At 35.5% G+C, this 22,305-nt stretch overlaps 1 protein-coding gene and 1 long non-coding RNA gene across 5 annotated transcripts; one reads left to right on the top strand and one right to left on the bottom strand.

The window, feature by feature from the left end:
* The first annotated feature begins 230 nt into the window (after positions 1 to 230).
* Positions 231 to 4,481, top strand: LOC104221683 (uncharacterized). 4 transcript variants are annotated; one of them, XR_709788.2, is made up of 4 exons: positions 231 to 991; positions 2,076 to 2,520; positions 2,864 to 2,953; positions 4,248 to 4,481. It is a non-coding gene; the product is annotated as an uncharacterized lncRNA (long non-coding RNA). The 4 variants fall into 4 exon arrangements; XR_011403100.1 differs by having other exon boundaries at positions 233 to 991; positions 2,739 to 2,953; XR_709786.2 differs by having other exon boundaries at positions 234 to 991; positions 2,108 to 2,520.
* Positions 4,482 to 12,647: 8,166 nt separating this feature from the next.
* Positions 12,648 to 21,024, bottom strand: LOC104221684 (homeobox-leucine zipper protein ATHB-15-like). Its single transcript, XM_009772796.2, has 18 exons — positions 19,842 to 21,024; positions 19,339 to 19,498; positions 19,123 to 19,223; positions 18,935 to 19,025; positions 18,352 to 18,447; positions 18,166 to 18,279; positions 17,991 to 18,074; positions 17,553 to 17,708; positions 17,388 to 17,462; positions 17,185 to 17,291; positions 16,913 to 17,105; positions 16,006 to 16,191; positions 15,796 to 15,876; positions 15,212 to 15,346; positions 14,789 to 15,114; positions 14,178 to 14,283; positions 13,774 to 13,923; positions 12,648 to 12,964 (listed from the first exon to the last, which is right to left on the bottom strand). Exons 1-18 carry the CDS (start codon positions 20,045 to 20,047, stop codon positions 12,818 to 12,820), a joined length of 2,514 nt encoding a protein of 837 aa, XP_009771098.1. The 5' UTR covers positions 20,048 to 21,024; the 3' UTR covers positions 12,648 to 12,817.
* Between the last annotated feature and the right edge of the window lie 1,281 nt (positions 21,025 to 22,305).

The raw sequence follows: 22,305 nt of genomic DNA, 5'->3' as shown, positions 1-22,305 counted from the left end.
TTTAACAGTTAGTTTTATTTTAATACTTATTTTTACTTAAGTAGGATTAATTAGTATATGTGGATAGTATTTTTAGTCTTGTTCAATGAGAAAAAATCAAATTTGGGCTAAAACGATCCATTTTTAAGCCCATTTTTGGAATTAAGCCCTTAACCCATACCCCCACTTCCCTAAAAAGAGACCTAATTCCACTAACCCTAAAAAAAAAGACTCGAAGAGCCGTTCATCACCCTGCTCCATCGTTGAACACAACCGCAATTCCCCCCCCCCCCCCCACCAAGCCTTCATCACCGTCCCTTAACCCCTCAATTCCTCCATAGCCACGTCCTCACCACCATCTCTAAAGCAGAAGCTCGGACACGCCCTCCTCTGAAAAAGTTTTCTCTGATTCCTCCTCTCTTGGCTCTATCATCTCTCATTCTCGAAAGATCACTGCCGCATGCCATCAAAAGAAAACACGAATTAGGTTTAGTTAAATGCAGTGCTCATGAACCGGCAATTTCAACTATCCACCCTACTTCACGTAATTCACTCCTTCCCTTATTTCCATGTCTCCATATGTGTACTTCCCTATATTTGAAGACTTCTAGTCAAAACATATGATAAAACACGTTTTTAGAGTGAATTGAGGATAGAGAGGTCACGAACAGTGAGGTGGGAGGAATCTATGGCTTTGGGCAAAATTTAAAAGAATAGAGGCGAGGCTTGAGGGATCTATTTTTGGCAGATCTTCACCTTTTCTTGGAAACTCGAAAAACACACAACAAAATAATACATATTTCTGCTTCTTCACTTTTCAATTCTAGATTTTTATTCAAGAATGGACTCTGGTTAAAATGTGGGTCTGAGTCCGTGTTTGGTTGAGTTTTCTGGCGCCGATTCGAGACTCCGTCCGGTTTTCAGCTTTTTGGTGCCGATTCGAGTTCTGTCCGCTGTTCGTTACATTTTTGAGTTTAAAGCAGTGAGACAATTAATTTCCAGCTAAATTAAGGTTCATTTCTTACTCCTCTCTTCAATTATGTGTGCCTTTACAATTGTTTTGATGAATAGAAACCATCTGATGCATATGTGTTTGACATTACACGTACATTTGTTTGTTTGGAATTCTTATTGTTTCCCAGTGCACTTTGATTAGTTTTAAGGATTATTACTGAATCATTAGACTATTAGTAAGCTTAATTAAGAGAAAGACTAGTTAGATAGCGCATTGAAAGCTCCTACTTAAAATGGGCCGTGGATCGAAAAACCTTGGAAAGGAAATTTTGGCAAGATTAGTGAAATGGATTTGGGACGTGGTGTTGGAATTAAAAAGAAACAGAATTGAGATTTGAATAGTACACATTTACTATTTTATTTTACTAATTTAACCGCTAGGAGCATGTTTAGGCCGTCAACACATGGGTAGGCAAATGATTAGGTATTACTTATTTCTTTTTGAGGTGAGAGGTTGCCCCATTAGTTAATTGATTTATCCGGGGAATGCCCTGCAAGGTTTGTATATATTTTTATCCGGGGTATGCCCCGAAATATTTGTATTCGGAGGCCGAAAGTAGAACTCTTAGTATTTTTATTTTTATTTTCATTTTTTATTTTTATTTTATTAGGCAGGGACAACCTCGAACCTCTTGTGTGTTTATTTTTCTTTTCTGTGTTTATTTTTACCTTAATTTGAATATTTTAAAAGCCAACTATATCGAGTATACAATCGTACTAGTTACGGGACTCGGGGAATGCCTAACACCTTCTCCCCGAGTCAAATGAACCCCCTTATCTAGATTCTTTGGTGCAAACTAGTTTAAGAGTCAAATGTGTTTTGAAGGAAAATTGTTATTTTGAAAACGGTGACCTGACACACTGAAATCAAATGTCAGGTGGCGATTCCGAAAAATCCTTCGAATCACCATCTTTTGTCACTTTCTAAATGAAAAATCTTTCGAGCGTCGAAAATCTTTTATTTTTTTTAAAAAGGGTTAATGAGGTTAAAAAAGGGGTGTGACATAGACGGGGTCCGGAGTCGCCCGAGTGAGTTTCGGACGAGGTTCAGATCATTTTCATTTCATGTTGCATTGCTGAAGGTATGCTGGTTCTTGTGCTTCCGCATCTGCAGAGGAATGGATGCAGATGGGAGTCCGCAGATGCAGACAGTTGGTCACAGGAGCGCAAACAAGCTTGGCTGACGATGATCGTAAATGCAGAGGAAGAGGCGCACCTGCGTGTGCGCAGAAGCGAATCATTGGGCGGAAGAGCGGGGTCTTGCGCAGGAGTGAAGAGGAGCTCGCACCTGCGATGTCGCAGAAGTGGAAATTGTTCCGCAAGTGTAAGGGGTTGGTTGGTTAGTCGTGGTCGCAGAAGCGTGATTTTGGTCGCAAAAGCGACGCTGCAGAAGAGGCTAATGTGCCGCAGGCGCGAAAATACTTGGCAGAAGCTATAAATCGAGGGTTTTGGTTCTTTCTTCATATTTTGAGATGTGAGACTAGGATTGAGGCGACTTTTGAAGCAATTTTCATTACAGGGATCTGGGTAAGTGTTCTCTACTTGGTTTTGACTATTTTTCGTGAATCTATCTTCACTTTTCGCAATTGGTTGATGAATTTTAAAGAGGAAATTAGGGTTTTAACCTAAAGTTTCATAATGTGAATTTTTAAGTTTTGCACATCGATTTGGAGTCGTATTTGAGTGAAACTAGTATGGTTGGACTCGTAATTGAATGAGTTCTCCGATTTTGTAAATTTTTTCAGGTTCCGAGGTATGCGCCCGAATGTGACTTTCGACTGGTTTTGGGTTTTGATTAAGGATTCGAACTTTTTTATTTGGAATTGTTTCCTTGGGATTTATTTGATGTATTTAAGTTGCTTTTGGCTAGTTTCGAGTCGTTCGGAGGTCGGTACCCGCGAGATGGTATTTTTGGAGCATCGGTTGGCTAGTTTCGAGTGTTGGATCTGGCTTGTTTGAGGTAAGTAACACTTCTAAACTTGGTATTGAATGTATGAAACCCCGAATTACGTGTTATGTATTTGGTGTTGAGGTGACACACATGCTAGGTGACGGGTGCGTGGGTGTGCACCGTATGAATCATGACTCAGTATTCTATAGTACTGTGTAGTTACCTGATCTTACTTGTAACCATGAAATCTCTACGTACTAAATCTATTGAGTTGTGATCCATGTTAGAAAACATGTCAAGACTACATGCTTATTCTGTTGGGACCCACCAAGATCATATTTTTGTTGAATTATTTGTTTAAATTGTAATTTCATACTCGGTCATGTTCATTCATTTCATATCATATCTCAGTCTCTGTTGTTATTTATTGATACATCATATCATCATTTTGGGCTAATTTCATGGCATTGTGAGCCCGAGAGACTTGGGAGATTGATGACTGAGTGAGGCCGAGGGCCTGAGCTGTGAGTGATATATGTATAAATATGGATCGAGTTGCACGCCGCAACGAGCCTTATGGCTATATATATTTATGGGATCGGGTTGCAAGCCACATCATGTTTCATTAACATACCATGATTGGCTTGATATAGCGCTTGGGTTGAAGGAGCCTCTCCGGAGATTGCACACACCCCTAGTGAACCCGGTTAATTTATATTGAGGGATGGATATTCCCGGGCAACATTGGCCTTGTACAGTACTGAGTGACTGACTATCAGTTGTTGTATATATATTCGGAATAGATCTTCCCTGGGTCGGATTGGCCATCATTACTAAGTGACTGAGCATGTCGAGTGGTTGAGCATGATGAATGTAAAGTGTGAGACAATGAGATTGAGTACTCTGAGAGTGTGAGTACATTAGTTCATCTCTGAGATACATTGCATTGACATGTACATGTTATACGATATCACGTCATTCATATCTTCTCACACACATTGACCTATAGATATAGAGATGTATTTTCCTCATGCCATTTGAAAATGAAAATATTTTCCTGTGGAAAGATTTTTGAGAAAAATTACGGTTTTCAAACTTACTCATATTTTTCGGCGATTTCGGTAAAAGATTTGGGTTTGTCACTGATATACTTTCTGGAACTGTGAAAGAGCTGAACATTTTATCCCTGAGTTACTTCTTTCATTACTTTCATTATGTTGTTATGAACTGTTGTTGGCTATTGGTGTTGGACTCCGACCCTTGTCCCGGCTCGTCACTACTTTCAACCTAAGGTTAGGTTTGTTATTTATTGAGTACATGAGGTCGGTTGTACTCATACTACACTTCTGTATCTTGCGTGCAGATGTTGGATGATGATGTTGTGATCGACGGGAGCTGAAAATTGAAGACGTACTTGCATTCCGGATGTAGCTACCTCTTTTTCATGATAGCATTAGATGTATAAAAATTTGTTTATGTACATTTCGAACAATTGATGTATTTATTTTATACTAGCTTTGTAAACTCTAATCTTAGAAGCTCATGATTTGTACTACTAGTCCTTGGGGAATGTATCAGTTTTAGATATTTTCTTGTATTTAATTGTCTTATAAATTTTATTGGAATTAATTAGTTGTTAATCGGCTTACCTAGTGGGTTGGGTGATGTGCCATCACAGATTAATTGGATTTTTGGGTCGTGACAATTTGTAAGTCAATGAACAACATGACTAACCCCTCTCAAAGAGACGTCTCATTTTATCATCTATGCGCGTGCTACTTATACTTTCTTTATTACTCAGGAATAAACTACTTAATTACATTATTAAATCTTGCATTTACTTGTAGACTATAACTAGTCTAATTTCTATCTTATTTTTTGTAAGATTTTACCAAAAAATTTCATTCAGTGTTGCATTATTTTTGTTAACTAATTCCTTTGGAGTTAAATCACTTAATTAATAAAGTGACACCAAGTGCAAATAGAATTTTACCCTGCTTGAAGTACATATGGTCATTGTTACAAACAAAGCTAAGACCACATACCATTGATTCGATTTTGACACTTGGCAAATTTAGGCTTAAACCAAAAGCTATATAAAGTGTAAAATTTGGGTTATGTACAATTCTCATACCCTTGAAGTGGTAATACAAAGTCTTCTAACAGTAGTTATTATTCTGAGTCAAAGTATTTGGTTTCTAGAAACTCTTTTTGCCTAACAAGTGAAAAGGAATGAAAGAGAATCATAGATCTCATTTACAATTTGTTTGATTAAAAGTTTTCAGAAAAAGGATGGTAGTTTTATATCACAAACTACTTTCCACTAGTGAAAAGTTTATGAACTGTTTTCTGGAACAAGTTCTATAAATTAACTTATGTAACAAATGTGGTCCAGCGCATTTAATGGATCGAAATATTTTTTTATTAATATCAGTCTTTGATATTGCATTTAAAACATTTAATTAACATAGCTTCGCCATTTGTTGCTACAATGCCAAGACCGACAAAATAATGTGAAAATAACATGGGACTAGTCAGTGTTTGCAAAATTATTTAAAAATAGCCTCTGTTTTGTTGAAATACGGAATTTCCAGCATAATATGCGGGATTATGGAGCTCCTGCATATAAACTTCCAGCATATTATGTTGGAACTCCAGCACACAAAAAGTTTCAGTATAATACGCGGGATTATGAAGCTCTTGCATATAAACTTCTCGTATATTATGTGGGAACTCCAGCACATAATGCTAGAAGCTCATATGTAAAAAATTCGAACTCCAGCATATTATGCTGGAATATGGTTTAAGGATGTTTTTATTCAGATTTTATCTTTACATGAAAAAGTGGCTAAATTTCAATTACTTTTGAAATTGTGGCTACTTTTAAATTACCAGTTGTAAATCTAGCTATTTTTTATTTTTTCCCGAAAATAATATGACAAGTACACATTTAGTGAATTAGTCGAAAATAATTATACGCGCTAGCTAAATATAATAAAAATATGTATAAATGATGTATATTATACATTAATTAGTATACAAAAAACTGTATAAAATATGTGTATTATACATTAGTTAATATACAAAAAAAAAATATTAAATATGTATATTATACATTAATTAATATATAAAATATACACTATATTTTACCGGCTATTATATTTTGGAGCGATTAGTAACTTTTTCAAAATATAAAAAAGCGCGCGGAAACATGGTTTCTGATGCCTTAGAACTTCACTTGTGTAGCACTAACACTGTATTCTGGGTCGGGCCCGGGCCTTCATGGGCCAAACGGGCCGGTCTTCGTGGGCCTGGGCTCTGGCGGTCCCGGGCCTGGCTGTCTCGGGCTTCGTGGGCTCACCTGGTGGAACCGGCCCGTGACGGGCCTAAACCCATGTGGTCCCGGGCTAAACGGACCGGGCTCGTGGGCTTCGCGGGCCTAGCGGGTTTTTTTTTTTTTTGTAAGGCAATTTATTGTAGTATCATGGCTATATTAAAAATATATATGTAGTATATATGTAGAAATCTAATTATTAAAATGCTTGATGAAAAAGAAAAATAACAAAACAATAGTAAAACACTAAATTGTCATGCATAATAAATTAATAACAAAGTACAACATGAAGCATATTAATATATATATATATAGTATACTAGTATAGAATGTTATGTATATATATTTCATTGTATATTTTCTTGTAGTATATATTGTATGTTATGTATATATATTCTCTTGTATATTGTCTTGTAGTATATATTGTATGTTATGTATATATATTCTCTTATATATTGTTTATATATTGTATGTTATGTATATATATTCTCTTGTATATTATCTTGTAGTATATATTGTATGTTATGTATATATATTCTCTTATATATTTTCTTGTAGTATATATATTGTATCTTATGTATATATATTCTCTTGTATATTGTCTTGTAGTATGTTATGTATATATATATCCTCTTATATATGTTGTTGTAGTATATATTGTATGTTATGTACATATATTCTCTTGTATATTGTCTTGTAGTATATATTGTATGTTATATATATTCTCTTATATATTGTCTTGTAGTATATATTATATGTTATGTATATATATCCTCTTATATATGTTGTTGTAGTATATATTGTATGTTATGTATATATATTCTCTTGTATATGTTGTTGTTGTATATATTGTATGTTATGTATATATATTCTCTTATATATTGTCTTGTAGTATATATTGTATGTTATGTATATATATTCTCTTGTATATTTTCTTGTAGTATATATTGTATGTTATGTATATATATATCCTCTTATATATGTTGTTGTAGTATATATTGTATGTTATGTATATATATTCTCTTATATATTGTCTTGTAGTATATATTGTATGTTATGTATATATATTCTCTTGTATATTATCTTGTAGTATATATTGTATGTTATGTATATATATTCTCTTATATATTTTCTTGTAGTATATATATTGTATCTTATGTATATATATTCTCTTGTATATTGTCTTGTAGTATGTTATGTATATATATATCCTCTTATATATGTTGTTGTAGTATATATTGTATGTTATGTACATATATTCTCTTGTATATTGTCTTGTAGTATATATTGTATGTTATGTATATATATTCTCTTATATATTGTCTTGTAGTATATATTGTATGTTATGTATATATATATCCTCTTATATATGTTGTTGTAGTATATATTGTATGTTATGTATATATATTCTCTTGTATATGTTGTTGTTGTATATATTGTATGTTATGTATATATATTCTCTTATATATTGTCTTGTAGTATATATTGTATGTTATGTATATATATTCTCTTGTATATTTTCTTGTAGTATATATTGTATGTTATGTATATATATATATCCTCTTATATATGTTGTTGTAGTATATATTGTATGTTATGTATATATATATTCTCTTATATATTGTTTTGTAGTATATATTGTATGTTATGTATATATATTATCTTGTAGTATATATTGTATGTTATGTATATATATTCTCTTATATATTGTCTTGTAGTATTGTATGTTATGTATATATATTCTCTTGTATATTTTCTTGTAGTATATATTGTATGTTATGTATATATATATATCTTCTTATATATGTTGTTGTAGTATATATTGTATGTTATGTATATATATTCTCTTATATATTGTCTTGTAGTATATATTGTATGTTATGTATATATATATCCTCTTATATATTGTCTTGTAGTATATATTGTATGTTATGTATATATATTCTCTTATATATTTTCTTGTAGTATTGTATGTTATGTATATATATATCCTCTTATATATTGTCTTGTAGTATATATTGTATGTTATGTATATATATTCTCTTATATATTTTCTTGTAGTATATATATTTTATCTTATGTATATATATTATAACTTATTACTTATATATTTTCTTGTAGTATATATTGTATGTTAGGTGTATATATTACCTTATATATTTTGTATGTTATGTGTATACAAAAAAAAAATCTGTTGGGCCCGTTAGGCCCACCAGGCCCGCCAGGACCGGCTGACGGTCCCGGGCTAAACGGTCCCGGGCTCGTGGGCTAATCTATGAAGACCGGCTCGTCACAGGCTTCTCAGGCCCACCAAGACCGGCCCACCCGTTAGGACCGTGGGCCCGGCCCGATCCGATTCAGGCCCAGCCCACCAAGCAACATTATGTAGCACACATCATTAGAGCTAGGCATCACTTGGGCCGTTACATGAACTTGATGATAATTTATTGTTAACCTTGCAACATAGACATGTAAAAATTGTACGGGGCGCCCTATTTGGTCGCCCCCATTTCACCTATACCTATTTTTTTTTAAACTTTTAACTTGTACCCACTTTTTAAACAACTTCAGCCACCTTTCTCCTCCTCCTTCTCCTCCTTCATTTTCTTCTTTCTTCTTCTACAATGTACGATGACTTCAACATTGCTCTCTTTGATTAATGAAACTAAAGCAAATATACTGAGGACTTCCACTTGAATTATTATAATATTAAAAATCCCAAATCAAGAGACAATAAAAGTTCTTTGAAATTTCACTGTCTCCCACTTGGGTTGCTTTTGAATGATTCTTCTTCTCTCCATTTTGAGTACCTCTTTTCTGTCAATTTTAAATTCATATAGCTGATTTTATTTGATTACAGGCTCGATTAGCCAGTGTTGGACTTTCAAAAACCATAGCAGAGCTTCGAAATATCACTGGTAAACCACAAACAGAGAAGAAAAAACATAACAAAATTGACTATTTCTCCACTCCTTTGCGTCGTTCCAAACGATCAAAAGGAGGTAATGAATCCAAGGTTGAGAAAAGCAAGGCTGCAGAGACTAATAAGCCGAAAAGGCCTACAACATGCTGAAGTTAATCAAATATAGAACAAAAACTTCAGCTCTAGAGCTGAAGTTCCACAGTTACAAAACAAAAACTTCAGCTCTAGAACTGAAGTTCGCCAGTTACAAAACAAAAACACAAAAACAAAAACTTCAGCTCTTAGAGTTGAAGTTCGCCAGTTAAAAACAAAAACTTCAGCTTTAGAGCTGAAGTTCGCCAGTTACAAAACAAAAATACAAAAACAAAAAAATTCAACTCTAGAGCTGAAATTTGCGTGTTACAAAACAAAAATTTCAGCTCTAGAGCTGAAGTTCGCCAGTTACAAAACAAAAACTTCAGCTTTAGAGCTGAACTTCAGGCCCGGCTACTAGAATGCTGAAGTGTTGCGTGATTGCCTTTGCTACTTCAGCCACGTATGCTGAAGTTATGCAAAAAAGCGGGTACGCTTGCAAATTTTTTTGCAAAGCGGGCACAAGTTAAAACGTGACACAAAAAGCGGATATAGATGCAAATGCCCCCATAGGCAGAGCTAGGAGCAAAACTGCAGAAGGGATTCGTTTGAAATGCCCTTTGCCGGAAATTATAGTGTATGTATAGTTAATTATTTTATGTATATATTGTTTGATCAAAAAATATAACTTTTGGTTCAAATCATTAAATATATATAATTATGGGTTAAACCCAGTTCAACAACAACAACAGCCTAGTATAATTATACTTAGTGGGGTCTGGGGAGGGTAGTGTGTACGCAGACCTTACCCCTACCCTGGGGTAGAGAGGCTGTTTCCAAATAGACCTTCGGCATCCTTCCCTCCAAGAACTTCCCATCTTGCTTTTGGGGAGGCTCGAACTCACAACCTCTTGGTTGGAAGTGGAGGTTGCTTACCATCAGAGCAACCCCTTTTGTCTAGGGTTAAACCTAGTTAATAATAATATTTTTAGATGTGACTTCTCGTGATAAGCATTAACTAGATCTAGTAGAAAAGTGATAATAGTATGAAATAGCTATTCCAAAGAGCATGAGCGATAATGTAGCATTTAATAGCAATAAATAACAATAAATGACATTTAAGTAAATAGGATGAGTGATTCACCCAACAAAGGATGAACTAGATGGTTGTTCCTCCTAACAATGATGAGTGACAGACAAATAATCTTTGAATGTTTGAATTATTCTCGGATCTGATGGAAAAGTTTGGAATAATGTAGACAAAAATCTTTGTGAAAAAGTAGTGTTTGTATCTTAGCAAAGGAGAGAGAGAATCTTTTGTCAAGTCTGTTCTTACAAAATGAATATCACATGCCTTATATCATTGTCTCCTTTTCCTCCTTTTCTATTTATATGAGACACATTCCTAGTAAACATTAATAGTACAAGTGCATAGAATATTCACTTTAATATCCTATTTAGAAAACTAGCCGTTAAAGCTTCACCAACGATGCTCGACCTCTACTCGACCTCAGCTCTCGTCGACTCTTCGACTATGAGTCTCGCTGCTTCCTGGTCCACCTCGACTAACGATGGTTCGAGAATTCTTTCTTTAGTGTTATCTTGTCCTAAATATTCTAGGGCAGATTTTGACCTATACATATATAATAGATTATGAATCTTCTTATCTTCTTCGTACGCCTACTATTTTTAGTTTTTGAATCTCTTTGATGAAAATCTTGGCTCTGTTTACTATCTTGCAATGCCTAAATCTAGCACGACATTCCAGTCATTCTGTTACATTTAATGGGATATTTTGTTGTTTTGGAGAAGCGAAAATTAACTACAGTAGCTCTCGCCCTCTTTCTTGCTTTGCCCAAACTCTTTGGTCGAGCTAATTTTTTATAAAAAATAATGCATGAACATACGTACTTCGTATGAAGCTTTTGTAGTGATATATTAGGCAGCTTTATTTATGATTATTTTGTCACGTAAATATATGTGTGTGTAAGATGGTAGCGTGCTAAGTTTTTGTTTAGGAACTTGGTTTTGACTAACAAATTGTGAAACACATATAAAACAGCCGTAATAGAACATGTAATCCCAAAAGCTTCAAAAAGAAGATAAATGGGGGCGGGGTAGGCTGTGGTACAGAGAAGTACTCAATTATTGAACTCCTATAGATTGCACCACTCAACTATTTTAACCTTTATTTTTATTTCTGAAGTTTTTCCATAAAGAATACTAAGAATAGTAATATAAGGACCGCAGTGCCCTACACAGGACAGGAGTAGTACTCTCTTTGATTCATTCGGCTCCCAAAGTTTTCCCAAGTTATGTAACTTTTCCCAAGTTTCAATTTCCAAACACAGCTGTTTACAACTAATAATAATTAGAACAAAAACGTTAAAAAGCAAAAAAGGTTAAGTATTGCTTATTTTAACTTGACGAGTACCTTCTCATGATTTTCCTTTGCACTTTTTCAAGCTAAGAAAACGCCTTTTGAAGCTTTTTAAAGTGATATATAGGCGAATAGGGTAGCCATTGTTTAGGCCATATTGGTTGAAAAGGAAAAAGATTTGCAGTTTTGGCATTGGCTTGATTGATGAAGTTTAGGGTAAATTTCACGTGTTCCTCCAATTGAAAAGCCGTTTTGAACAAACTAGCAATATTTTTTATATTACTAACTTTTTATTAAGCAAAATAAAAGAAACTGTTTTTATTTATTATTTGTTTGTCAAGCAGTATAGATTTGGAATGCTTTGTTTTTACGAAGGAAAATGACACTGTATAATCACTCTAAAAATAAAAGCCGAAAAATATATAACTTTTGTATATCTTTTGTATATATATACATTTCTGTATCTTGAGGCTATCGAACGCAAATAGTTTCCGTGGCAGGCTAAAAGTGACCTTTGCCCATGTTATGAGGGCAAACATCCGTTTTGGAAGAAAATAGAACAATTATTGGAGGAGATTATTTTAGTTTGAAGTTAGAAGTGAGGATTACTCCATAATTTATGGAATACATCAAGGGAACATCACCAACATTTAGTCGACATCAATCATTTGAGGATAGTTGGTGTTTGTGTAATTGGCCGTCAAATTTAAGCCACAGCCAAACATTGAACACTATTTTGGTTAACTATCCATCCTCAATCAAAGCTAAGTTGTAAAAGACACATGCAATGTCATTATGCAAGCTTATTCCTATTAATATAAGAGAAGTGACATTCTAATCGCCTCTTTCATGGTCCTTCTATCAGTAGAATTACTGTCAAGTTCAGCTAAATTTCGTCGACATCAAACGAGCTCTGCCCACCAAGGCTTAGGATTATTATAGCCCAAAAGACCAAAGTCTAATTTTCTTGTTAGCAAGATTGACCTTATGTCAAACGAGTATTCTTTCCTAATAATCCCTTCTGTTCTCCCATTCTCCATCTTGCAATATCATATTTCATACGATTTCAAGTCACGGATTGCATAAAAATAGCGGCCCAAATTTTCTGAGTAGCAACAAAAGCATAACAGCAGGTTGGCCAGAACTAGTTCAAAATGGTTTGTTCCTTTCCTACAGAGAGACAGAGATTGTTGTTTTAAGTTTACTTATACCTCCATAACAAATTTAGACAAACGACCAATTCACGAACATAAAGCTGATACAGTGAGCATTATCTTCTTCATTCAGAACCTTCCAAGCCACAGCTTTCTCATAAGAAACAGGCCTACCCATGCTCGACAAACAGATTCCACCTCGGAGACATGCAAAACCCTGTCAGCCGATGTACGCAGCATGGTGAGTAACATAGTGGAGTACATGTAACTCTAGCAAGCAAAATTTTCAACATACTTGGAAAACTCCCGATCATATGGAAGTAGTCTTGAAAGACCTACAATCTCTTAGAATCCATGCAAACTAAGCGAAAAGAATGGCTCAACGGAAGAAAAGGATTTATTCATTTTTTTAATAACCGTGGTGTCCGAGCCAACTTGCACACATTTCGACTAATTCCACAGGATACCTGCTACCTCCCACCAGCAACAGGTACCAGGTAACTCCATCCACCAAGACTTGGACAGGTGGGAATAATCACCTAGTGTTTTTTGTCTCCACTGGGATTTGAACCTGAGAATTCATGGTTCTATAAAGACTATGTTATAGTCATGTTAGTATGTTCAGTTTAGGTCCTGCACTTTCCAAGAGTCTTTTACAAAATATAGAGAACTTCTAGTACTTTTTATTTTCTTCAATATTTGCCTGAGGTGAGTTTAAATAGAGAATCATGGTCATGATTCACATACAAGTTCAAATGCAAAAACATGGTCAATGAGAATTCATATTAGCCGACCAACTTGTTTGGGACCAAGGCATAGTTATCGTTGTTAGAACACGCCTGGTCTCCCAGAGAAGACGGAGATCACTTTGTTCTGTAATTAACCTAGTGAACTTTTGTAACTTTAAGCTTGAGATTTCATTCCGTGCTGCGGATCAAGTGTCTAATAGCAGACAGTAGCTACAAGAGCATCAAATAATTGCCTCACTAATTCAATATACTTTCTATAAAGGAGTTGGTAACAAACCTGTTGCATAATCTGTGGGAACTCAGAGCAGAGGTTTTTCCTTCCATGTTCATCAAATATTTTCTCCAAAGAAATATCTTGAAGTGCAACCAAAGTTGTCTCGAGCATGTCAAGACCAGCCTGGTTTGCAAATGTGAAAACTGGCAAAGCCTGTATAAATATTTAATTTCAGCATCCATATGCCCGAAAGATCAAAAAATTGCTAGCAGGTGAAACAAATAGCACTATTGGTGTTAAAAGCCCAAGTCACAATTTAGATTTCTCACTTCTAGCTGAGGAAAGTATATTGTACTACATATAGAATATTTAAAGAACTAGCAATAATTATTAGAGGTTTGTTATGAAGGTTCTGAATACACAAGGATGAGAAAGGACTGCAGCGGAAGAAGGTTTAGAAAGCAAACCTTTGCAGAGCAGCAGATAATAGCATCTGAGTGCTGCCATAGGCTTTCAAGGACAGATTCACTTCCTTCGCCACTCATTTTCAGAAGCTCCACACCCAAATAATGCCTTGTAATAAAGAGGGAATAGAGTTAAACACTTAATTAATGGAGGACAAAGATGCATTAGAAGAAGATATTTAATTGGAAACAAGCAAACATCATTTGCACATCAGCACTTGCATAAATAAGAAAAAGGAAAAAGAAATCAAACTTAAAACAAAGAGCACCCAAATTTCTCTTGTTTTAGAGGCAAGCGAACACATTTCAACATTAATAGAAAATAAGTACAATTGACTAGGAATAGATCGAATGGTTGATTGACGGTGGAAAGACGAGACATATAGCAACATGACAATTATACTAAGCCAATATAGGTTGCCAACAAACCATGTGATACATTGAATGGAAACAGCTCGTATTGTTTATTAATTGGAAGAAAAGATGTATACTGACATAACCATTATACATCTAAACCAACATAGGCTGTCATCGAACCATGTGTGTCACTTAGGATTGGGCTTAGAAAATCACAAACTAATATTTCAGGCAATGTGCAAGTATATGCCACACACCTGTAACTTTGGCAGATCCACCGAGCTAGTGTATGCGCTTCAGGAGTCCCCAGATGCAGACGAAGACCTCCCAGGGAACCGAAGTGAGATGGAGAAAGTGCTAATGCAACCCTCTGAACAGATGAAATAAAGCTTCGGACATACTTTCGAGCCATTGATGCAACATTTTCTTGCATGTGACTTTCAAATGCAAACTGAAAAGCAACTGTCATTATAGATTTTGATGTGACACCAGTAGACTTGAAGTCATTAGCAACTTTACTTTCTGCTGGCCCAATCTCAAGAGCAGAAGTAAGATCAAGGGTACGATTTGGACTGGAGGCTTCCTGCATGAAATTGCATATTCTCAAACTACTCGAGAGGATAACAAATAAAGAAGGAAACAGCAACAAAAAAAAATATGTAAGGGATGAATGTTCTAACCTTAGCAGAGTCTAGAGGAATGATGCGAAACCCAGAAGGAAGGAGCGGTGCATCATCAGCAAACGAGGCATCAATGGGAGCAAATATAAGTTCGGCACAGGTGCCAACAGCATTTTCATCCATTCCACTGCACATCTGCCAAAAGCACAGAAGATGAGGAGATGAAAACTGTTTAGAGTCAAAACGGTCATTTTAACCCAGCATACTCAGCATCCTATGCGAGTTTGACCAATAGATCAATTCAGTCAAATCTTGCAGCATCATAACACAGATATCAAGAATCCATATGCTCAACACTTGGATATGAGCAGACTGGAGATACTAAAGATGATGCATGCATGGTAACTTTCATGTTTTGAGCGGTCAGGAGAACAGCATAGGAGCATATGGTATCTATAATAAATTTCCTTTTTGGTACTGGACGGTTGTCCAGAGACAGAGTAACAACTGAAGCTTCTCAAACCATTAAGTTAAGCTTCTCAATCTAGTATAAGTCTGACTCTTATATAGAGGTACGAGCTTTGTTAGATCCAGTTAAATTTCTCTACAGAGGAACAAAATCCATGTGCAGAGATAGAACTTACTTGCAGTAGGAACATATCTCTTGGCATTATAACATCTTCTGGAGAATGGCAAACTCCTTCCAACTTGATGACCTCCAGCAACTACTGAGCGTAAAAGAGGTTGTGATCAACATTAATGATGAGGAATCCATCCCATATTATCCAAAAAAGACAGAAAGGAACAGTTTTAGGCATGCCCACATTGATTTAAATAAGACCTAGAACACTTGCCTCTTCATGTTCAGCGGTGTGTGCCAGTGGAAGTATCACTTGACCCCCAAAATTACAGACTCGGGCCCCAGGTAGGCTGCAAGGACCAACTTTAACAGCTGCAGCTGCATAGGCATCAATATCGTTGTCTACCCATTCTGATCGATGCTCACGCAGAAACCTGAGAAGTACTGCAGGAGTCACACTCTGAACAACAGAAACAGGAAGATGTCAAAAAGCAAGATAAGAATATGGTAAAGTCAAGATAAAGTACATAAGGAGGAGGAGGAAAAGTGTCAAGAAAATGATTGGGAAATGAAAGCAACATCACTGGTAATAGCAGATCGTAAAAACTCTGATAACAAGTCCTCCATTTAACCATTTCACGTTTTTCAAGCAATTAAATATCTACAATTTGGGCAGTCTATCTTGCACTATACAAGACGATCATATCAGCATAAGCCATTGCGAAACCAATTTTAATTTTCTAAGGGGTTAAAAGCACCAAAATGTATTTATCTACATTGCATAGAAGAACAACTAAAAGAGTTTTAATAAATCCAGCTAATCTAGATTCTAGATACACTATCAAATAACCAAAATGGCCTTTTCTTTTAATTTGGTTGTCTAAGACTCTAAGTTATATCCCTGCCATGAAAATTAGTCTTTCCGCAGCCCAAATACAGAGATTGAGAAGAGAAGAGAAGAGAAAGACCAAGTGATCCAATTTACTTGACTATTCTCATCAGTATTGTTTATCATCTTGGACAAAAAGCCAATACTCCCAGAATTTAATCAATGCATTTGACCAGTTAGAGAATAAAGTGAGTTTGAGAAGCATGGCTTATCAGTTATTCATCCATTTGTAGAAACAAGAAAGCCTGTAATTCAATTGTCTAGCTTCCAGATGAAAATTGACTGAGCTGACCTGTAGAAGCATCGATGCTTTTGCACACAAAACTGCATTGCTTAGAGATGTAAATTCATCAGCAAAAGAAAGGTTTAAACCCATCAACTTGTCAGGAGAAGAGTTAACAAGGATGGTAACATCATCCATTCCATCATTATCCCGCATAGACCAGCCCTCACTGGAGAAACCATTCAGAGCTTCATTGAAACCTCTGCCAAAATAATTCAAATAATAGTAAGTAACCCGAACAAAGCAGAAAGAGAACTCATCAGAAGCTAGTATATTCAGACCTGCTCAGCTTCTTGCTCAATGCCCGTAGAGCTGCTGGTCTTCTGCCCCAGTTAGTGACATTAGGCTGTGAAGCTTCCAGAGTTATCTGCCTCAGTTGGCGTAGTGCCTAGAAGTACAAGGGAAGGAAGAAAATGACATTGAGTGTCCAGAGTACAAATAGAGTAACATGACATGTTGCACCAGAATCAATTAAAGTTCTTACTGCCATTGACGTCTTCTGAGCAAGCACTGCCGATGACTCATATAGTGGACGCAACACCTCTGGCACACTCCATGCCTGGCAATGTTAATACCAAAATTATAACATGGCATAACCAAGTAATTGTGAAGGATACATGAATTAAGACATAATAGATGACACCTTTACCTCCAAGTCCATATGATCTACAATATGGACAATAGAGCCGCCACCCTCACAAGGCCGAATCAGGTATCCACTAGGCAGCATTTCTGCTCTCACAAAATTCGGAACTGGTGGCATACTTGGACCATTTTGAGTATTTCCCAGTGACCTTTCACAAACCTGTGCATTTCTTTGGATGAGATATTGGTTCATGATGTATGTGGAATACATAAATCTAGTTGTAAGTATAGACACATCCAACAAATCTTTGACCAAGCAGAAGTTTTATTCGGCTTATAGTGGAGACATACTTGAGCATTTTAAGGAAAACATAAGCATTTCTGCTGGCACATAGTGTGATACTCATAAACATCATGAAAGTGATTCTGCACATGCTATGGAAACTAGGCAATTTCAAATTCCTTGATTCAAGAAAATTACTAGGAAAAAGAAATCTCATACCACGAGGCTGCCATCATCCATAACAGTAGAGTAGCGTAACAGCCAGAAGTCACGAGGAGGTGCCAGTGTTGTTGGTGCATAAAGCTAAACAGTATGGAGCTTCCATAAGATCATCAAGATTGCTTTAAGGAACTGAAGGAAATAGTAGCAGAAATTACAGGTAATGGTCACCTACCTGCATGTAGAGAAGTTCAATGGTTCCACCATTGGCAGTTGGCAGCATATTTAGAACTTCAACAGCTCGGCAGTCGCGATACCATGAAGGGCGATCCTTAAGGATTTCAGCAACCTAGAGGGAGTTTAGCCGATCAATTTCGATTCATTATTCCAAGGAAGACCTGAGAATAGATAACCAACTTACCCTCGTGGGATCTAAACCAACCAGGCCACAAGCTCTTGCTGCCATGCCAGTGCAACCATGAGAAATAGCAATGATTCCAATGGAATCCGGACCAGGCTAGTCATATCAACATGAGCATGATTAGAGATTGACAAACTTATTAGTGATACAGCAACACAATTAAAGTCAGGGAAAAGGTTTCAAGATACTAATATGGTCTTCACAAGCCAAGAAGTTGACAAGGGTGAATACCAATCGCATGAAAGGTTCAGTCATGGATTTGTACATTTCAAACCATAAGATTTTGACACAGCACAAGCTTTTATTGTGTTAAAGATTATGATTGGAGCTACTATGACCTTGATATTGTTAGCCAAGGGAATTGGCAATTGCTTGGTAGTTCATCGAAATTATTATTGAAGAGAAAGAAGCATCTGATTTCTTGCATTTGATGCTATACATTACGGTTTGCTGATTTCAGTTACATAATATTGACTGGAACAGATTAGCTGCATGAATTCTTCTTCAATCACGTGATAGTAGGGAAAAAGACTCTTTAAAGAATTACAAAATTAATTAACCCATTAGTTTATTTATGATATACCTTCATTCCAGGCATTTGGACCCACTCAACAGCAGTTCCAGTAGCCTTTGATAGAAACTCTGTTAAAGTCTCTTCTGCAATGGACAAAAGCCTGGGAAAAACACAAAAAGCAAGAAAATTGGCACAAGCCAGCCGCAAACATCAAAAACAAGATAAGAAAAGGACCCAACAACCATAATCCCACTAACCCTGCAGGACTAGCATCTCTTGGCGGATGCTGAGGTGTCAAGTGGTGTTGACCACTCGTTACCACTGATTCACAACTGGTGTCTTTTGAAGCAATCTTTGTCTACAAATCAAGAACCACACTTTAATCCTCAACTACCTAAAATTAACTAAGTAATAGCTGCTAATAATAATAATTCCTTAAAACAATAGCTGTTTGTTGGAATGGAAAGACTTACAGTTTGAGTTTGCTTGCGGAAGTAGCCATTTTCATATACCAGTTGAGAAACTTGCTTCTGCAATCTATCATTTTCTTCCATTAATAGCTTGTTCATTGCTGACAGCTTCCTATTCACACCCTGAAGTCTAGATGACTCTTTCCTCTGTTTTTCCCTGCATCTATATACCTCAAAACAAAACAAGAAAAAGGAAAGAATCAATCAACTAAATACATCTTAATTCCAGATATGAATCCTTTATCCCGACCAATACAAGAATAAATATGCCTCAGTCCCAAACAAGTTGGGCTCGGCTATATTTATCCTCACTGACCACATTAATCCATTGGGCAATTAGGCAATACCTAATGGACAAATACAACAACAACAACCAAAAAAAAAAACTAATACTACTACTATTACTATGATGCCTCGGTCTAAAACAAGTTGAGGTCGGCTATATGAATCCTTTAACTGGACTAACCAAAGAATAAAAATATAAACTTTTACTAAATAGGCAATACCTTCTGTTCTGAAACCAAACTTTGATTTGCCTAGGCTCAATGTGAGAGAGAATAGGACATTCACGAATAAGCTGCTGGCGACGCATTGAACTGGGTTTTGGACACTCATGATATAGCCTTTCAAGAGCTTCAACCTGCTCAGGTGTATACCGAACATACTTCCCATTATCATCAACTGACTTACCATCCTTGCAGGACATCGACATTATTTTTTCTTATAATCCAAAGACCCTTATTACACAACAGCTCCAAAATATGAGTAGTCAACAAAACAAGATTCACAGTTTTCCCCCTTCTTCAGAACAATACAAGCACTTGCATCTAACCTCAACTTTTTCTTACTAATACTAAAAAGCAATGGTCCAAAAATATTGAGTAATCAGCAAAGCAAGATTCACAGCTTCCCCCCTTCTTCACAACAGTTCAAACACTTGCATCAAAACCACAACTTTATCTCTTTTTCTTGGTAATACTAAAAGCTATGGTCCCAAAAATCAAGAATCTTGATGTGGAAACAAATAAGCAGACAACCAATTACCAAAACGAAACGGCACTATCCTCAGCATCAAGCACTAGAAAACAGTATATCTTTCGAATCCAGAGCTCCCAAGAACTAAACATACATTTTTCACTAATACCAATATCAATTAAATACACCATTATTTCATAAAGATTTGTTCTTTTTTTACTCACTATAAAGATTTCCAAGCTTCATTTCCTCTTCCATCCACATGCCAAACAGTAAAGTACCTAACTTTAGACTTTGGTATTTACCAAAAAGATCCAAACTTTAAGCTTTTGAAAGCATAATGAGCATAACCCAGAAACCAAATTTTCATGGCTATGAACTTTCCCACTTTCAGTTCTTTCCAAACTTCATCTTTGAGTGAAGTAGGGAAGATTTTTAGGTATGATATTTATAAAAGGACAGATCTTGGATCAAGAAAATGAACTGATTTGGGGTATATGTTAGGAAAAAGTAACTGAAACTTGGGATAAGTACTGTGTTTGGGAGGTAATGTGATGGTGGGGGGGTGGGGGAGTATGGTTTTGTTTGGATTGGGAAAGTGGTTTTGAGCTGTCACAGATCAGTGGTTCGTTACCTTTTCTTTTCCTCTTTTGAGGCCAATTGAATCACCCCTACTACTCTACTACATATACATACAGTACAGTGTGACTCTTTTGCTGACTGCCGAGCTGCACCAGATATGGAATATCTGTGATAGAGACGTCGCTACGACCAATATGCCCTTGAAATGATGGAGCATATTCAAATTATACAACATGTATACGGTTTAACATTAGTATGTTTAAATTTAAATTATGTATACGCAGTCACACCTCTCTATATCAACATCTTTATATAACAATATTTACCAATTTTCATGTTATGTTATAATATATGTTCTGTATAACAGCATTCTCTATAACATCCAAAATTTGACTATATCAATACTTGACATGCCATACGCACCCTCCGTTCAATTTTAGTTGTTCACTTTGCACTTCTTTAAAGAAAAGTGAATATTTTACTATTTTACTCGTAATAATAATAATATTTTTAAAAATCTTGAAAAATAATTTAAAAAATAAGTAGTTAATAATAAGAGTAAAACAGGAAAAAAAATATTTTCTCTTAATTTAATATAATAGACTAGTAAAAGTGAGAATATATTTTTATTATGATAGCATACAAGTAAAATTGAATAAGGGAGTATAAAAAAAGTGTGGATCTTAAATAATACTCCCTCCGGTCCACAATAAATAATTATTTTTACTTCTGGCATATCCATTAAGGAAATACGAACTCTTAGAGAAAAAAATGTATTCACTAAATTAACTTAATTGTTACCTTGACACATTAGAATATATAAATAAGGGAAAATTTTAGAAAAATAAAGTTAATTCATTCTTGATTAGATAAATAAATACTTATTTTGGACCACCATAAAAATATAAAATGGTCACTTGTTAGACCGGAGGGAGTATGTTATTTCCTTACTTGGTCATACATACTACCGAATACACTTGGTTTATTTGCACTTTCTTGCAAAAAATTTATTGCTTCTACGAAATTTAAGACAAATGAAACTTTTGACACATATGTTAAACGGAAAAGAGTTAAAAATGCCCTAAAACTATTAGAAAAGGTTTAAAAAAATCCTTCGGGATACCTATTGGTCTAAAAATATTCCTCCATCCACCTTTTTAATTCTCTTATACTCTTTGACCGTTAGGTCAACGCTGAATTAAAAATAATAATTATTTAAATTCCACGTGGCAACTTCTTATTGGTCGAAATTAAAACATCTAACCTATTAGAAAGACTCACCCATATCTATCCGTTTTTCGAACTAACCCCTCCCAAACACTAATCTGACACTACCATTATCAACAATTAATGGTAGTGGTAGTTTCAGGCCTCATTTGTTTTTTTAGATTAAGACGTCTGAATCTGAATACA

Source organism: Nicotiana sylvestris, chromosome 10 (genome assembly GCF_000393655.2).
Source record: "Nicotiana sylvestris chromosome 10, ASM39365v2, whole genome shotgun sequence".
Classification (NCBI taxonomy): Eukaryota; Viridiplantae; Streptophyta; class Magnoliopsida; order Solanales; family Solanaceae; genus Nicotiana; species Nicotiana sylvestris.
Note: the sequence above shows the minus strand (reverse complement) of the source record. Positions and strands in the feature narration are given on the sequence as shown.